The sequence below is a fragment of the Centroberyx gerrardi genome, chromosome 19, assembly GCF_048128805.1.
Source record: "Centroberyx gerrardi isolate f3 chromosome 19, fCenGer3.hap1.cur.20231027, whole genome shotgun sequence".
NCBI lineage: Eukaryota > Metazoa > Chordata > Actinopteri > Beryciformes > Berycidae > Centroberyx > Centroberyx gerrardi.
This window is the reverse complement of record NC_136015.1, coordinates 27,121,409-27,125,093: the sequence shown is the minus strand read 5'-3', so window position 1 is coordinate 27,125,093 and position 3,685 is coordinate 27,121,409. Positions and strand designations below refer to the sequence as shown.

At 42.3% G+C, this 3,685-nt stretch overlaps 1 protein-coding gene across 2 annotated transcripts in view; it reads left to right on the top strand.

The window, feature by feature from the left end:
• The window catches only part of cct3 (chaperonin containing TCP1, subunit 3 (gamma)), a 10,910-nt gene extending 7,483 nt beyond the window's left edge, over positions 1 to 3,427 (top strand). The window contains exons 13-15 of one of the 2 annotated variants that reach the window (XR_013507487.1): positions 1,377 to 1,508; positions 2,402 to 3,058; positions 3,096 to 3,427. Coding sequence is in view for 1 of the 2 variants with exons in the window: in XM_078290253.1 (XP_078146379.1) it covers positions 1,377 to 1,508; positions 2,402 to 2,494 (225 nt within the window). In the remaining variant the exon portion in view is untranslated. Of the gene's footprint in view, positions 1 to 1,376; positions 1,509 to 2,401 lie in introns of both variants that reach the window. The other variant, XM_078290253.1, reaches the window with a different exon arrangement.
• Positions 3,428 to 3,685: the final 258 nt, after the last annotated feature.

Sequence of the window (3,685 nt, the reverse complement as noted above, 5' to 3'; positions counted from 1 at the left end):
CATGGAGTCTTTCTTTATTTTTCAAATGAAATAAAATCAACGAATAAAAAATGTAAAAAACAAATTTTAAACAAATTGAACATTGGGCACACGTGACATTAAATAAAAAAAACAAAAACCCAAGGCTTCACATGCATGTAGAGTTTTTCTTGTTTTTCCAGTTTTGATATTTTGCAGTAACTTAAAATAATAATGTAATTGTATTTTGAATGCAACAAATCAACAAATTTCTCTAGATGTTTACATTTATGGATATAACATTTTCCATTTAACAGACACTCCTCCACTTCCCCTCTGCTCCTGCTGACAGCAGGGGGCGGAGTCAGAGCAGGGGGCGGAGTCAGAGCAGGGGGCGGAGTCAGAGCAGGGGGCAGGGTCAGAGCAGGGGGCGGGGTCAGAGCAGGGGGTGGAGTCAGAGCAGGGGGCGGAGTCAGAGGGAGAGCAGAATGTTTGAAATGGAATACACTTGCCCTTAAGCAGTCCTAATAATTAATAACAAAACACAGAACAATGAGTAATATAATTTGTAAATAAGTAATTAAATATAAAAAACAAGTCTATCACTTTTTTCACCTGTTTACAATTATTGATAATTGTATTATTTTCTTCATTCCATCACCATAAGTTTCCTCCAGCTGGATTTCTGTGTTCCACTTGTTCAAACTGAAAGGTTTAATAAACATAAAGAAAGAGATTCACTTCAAAACAATCCAGCAGCAGGACTAGTTTTTTATATATCATCAGAATCTGCTTTGTCGGCGTTCCTTTATGTGCTAGAAGTGATTTTCAGACTGTTCCTCCAGACAGTGGCAGTGAATGGAGAGAGAAAAAAACACAATTCTCCAGTCTGCTCTACCGGAGCAACAGATCACAGAATCACTGATTTGGGGTTTTATCCTGGAGGAAGAGACACGACCCAGACTCTACCAGAGGAACTCAGAGATTTAAAGGATCTGCTGTATGGAGTTATGTTTTAAAGGGACAGTTCACACAGTTAAAAGATCTGAGCGTTCCTAACATTCAGTATTTGTAGTAAAATGGAGCTTTTGGCTGCTGCTTTTCTATAGTGACACAGTTCAGAGAGCTGCTGGGCGAGCGAGCTTCACTCTACACTGGAGAGAGAGAGCGAGCGACGGCTGCTTAGAGACCAAACTTGATCGATTCCAAACCTTTTTTAAAGATCATTTTTTGGCATTTTCACCTTTTTATGAGACAGTTCAAAGTTGAGAGATGAAAACACTCGACTCAGAAACAGAAAATTCAGCTTCATGTTTCCTGTGATGAAGACTCTCGCTCTGTGGAAGCTGGTTCTCACTCTGTGTGTGTGTGTGTGTGTGTGTGTGTGTGTGTGTGTGTGTGTGTGTGTGTGTGTCCAGGCCAAACACACCCAGGAGCACAGTGTGAGTTGGGGGGTGAACGGAGAGACCGGCACTCTGGCGGACATGGAGGCTCTGGGGATCTGGGAGCCGCTGGCTGTTAAAGCCCAGACCTACAAGACTGCTGTGGAGGTGAGACACCTGTCTGTCTGTCTGTCTGTCTGTCTCTCTCTCTGTCTGTCTCTCTGTCTGCCTGTCTGTCTGTCTCTCTCTCTGTCTGTCTGTCTCTCTCTCTCTCTGTCTGTCTCTCTCTCTGCCTGTCGGTCTGTCTCTCTCTCTGTCTGTCAAGTACATCATCCACAGACGGTCAGTTGATCGTTCAGTGAGACAGAATCAGTTCTTCTCAGTCAGTTCTGACATGTGATGTAAAAGTAATCTGATTACAAAAGCACTACTACAGCATACTGCAGCTGTACTGCAGTAGTACTACAGTAGTACTACAGTAGTACTACAACACTACAGCTTGTAGTACTACAGTAGTACTACAACACTACAGCTTGTAGTACTACAGTAGTACTACAGTAGTACTACAACACTACAGCTTGTAGTGTAGTACTGCTGGTAATGTTCCTGCTGCTTCTCCAGTTGCTGACTCTGCTTGGGCCAGATCCAGAATTTAATATCGCGATATAAAATATTATCACGGGGGTGTTGGTTTTTTGTTTTTTCCCTGTTTATTTTTTTGTTTTTGGACTTTGTTTTATTTCTTCTAGATCACATAAAATTTCTTGGCTATTATAATAATTGATGCCGCGGAAAATATCGCGATGATTCTCAATATGATCTCATATCAGGCTTATTGCCTTTCTAGGAATCAAATGTGATATTTAGCTTCTTGTGTGATTTAATTTAATTTGTACACAGTGAATGACAGAAAATTATAAATTTCACAATATTTACTTTCACTTTGTCTCTCTTCCCATGCTTTAATCTTTCACTCTTATTCTCTCTGATCCTTCTCTTCTGCTTCTTTTCCTTTTTTACTTTCCTTCCTTTCCTCTCTCCTCCTTCCTTCCCTCTGTCAGACGGCCATCTTGTTGCTGCGTATCGATGACATCGTTTCCGGCCACAAGAAGAAGGGGGAGGAGCAGACAGGAGGAGGACAAGGAGCCGAGTAGAGGAGGAGGAGAAGGAGGAGGAGAGAGGGAGGAAAACAAAACACTCCCACCGTCTGAAACCTCAGCTTCAACGTTAAGAGGGTCACACAGAGCACAGTGTCTGTCTGTCTGTCTGTCTGTCTCTGTGTGTGTGTGTGTGTGTGTGTGTTCTTGGGACCAGAGGTTGAGACTGTGTTCACTGAAACTAAGTAACGGTCAATAAAACAAAAGAAAAGTGAGAAATGTACTTTTTTTTTTTAATCATTTTCCTTCAGATTTTCTTTGTTAGTCTCAGTCCGGTTCAGGCCGAGCCCCTCTCTCTCCTCCTGAGGCTTTATGATGAAACAAAATGGCCGCTCGAGCTTTCCTAAATAAACAAACAAAAAGAACTCTAGACTGATGCTGCGTTCAAATCACGTCGGATTTACCGTAAATACCAGCTGCCGACTGAAAAACGGTTCGCCTCTGCCTCCTAGTGGTGATGATTAGTACGACGTGAGGGAATTTTTTCCATCAGCTCCAAGATTTCCCCAGTCAAAAATGAAAAAAAAAATCACAATTATCAGTTAAATTCACATTCATACAGTCAACTCTACTTATGAAAAGCGAGCACTGTCTGCAGCATGAGTTCATCTCTTCCCCGTTCACTTCCAACGGGACAGAGACTGACCGAGTGTCAGATGGTTTTGGTGAATCCATCTGAGCTCCTTCATTTATCATTTCTTTAAACCTTAATAAAACATGTTTTGCATGAGCAGTTAATATTGATGCTGAAACATCAGTGAGCCTCGTGTGTAACGAGCGTCGCCGCTGAGTCACATGCAGGGAGGTTAAAGGTGAAATCCGGCCTGTTTTTAGTTTGTACTTCCTGTTTCCTCTGTCTCTCTTCCTGTTAGGCTGTGTTACTGACCTTGTTCTGTTGCTGGTTGTCAATAAAGTTGGGAAGGAAAACGGCTCATGGCTTTACTGTCTGTTCCACTACAACAAGCATCAGAGTCCAGACTTCAACACTGCCTGACTTTATCTGTGACAGTTACTTATATTAATAAACTGATAGAAGAATCAACAGCTTGTAGTTTCCCTGCATTCTCCTGCTCAGATAAAAGATCATTATGGAAAGCTGGACTCACATTCAGACCTGACCGTCTCCACCTGAGACCCAGAGGACGGACCGGGAATTGAACCTGCGTCCTTCAGGCCACAGTGTGAAGT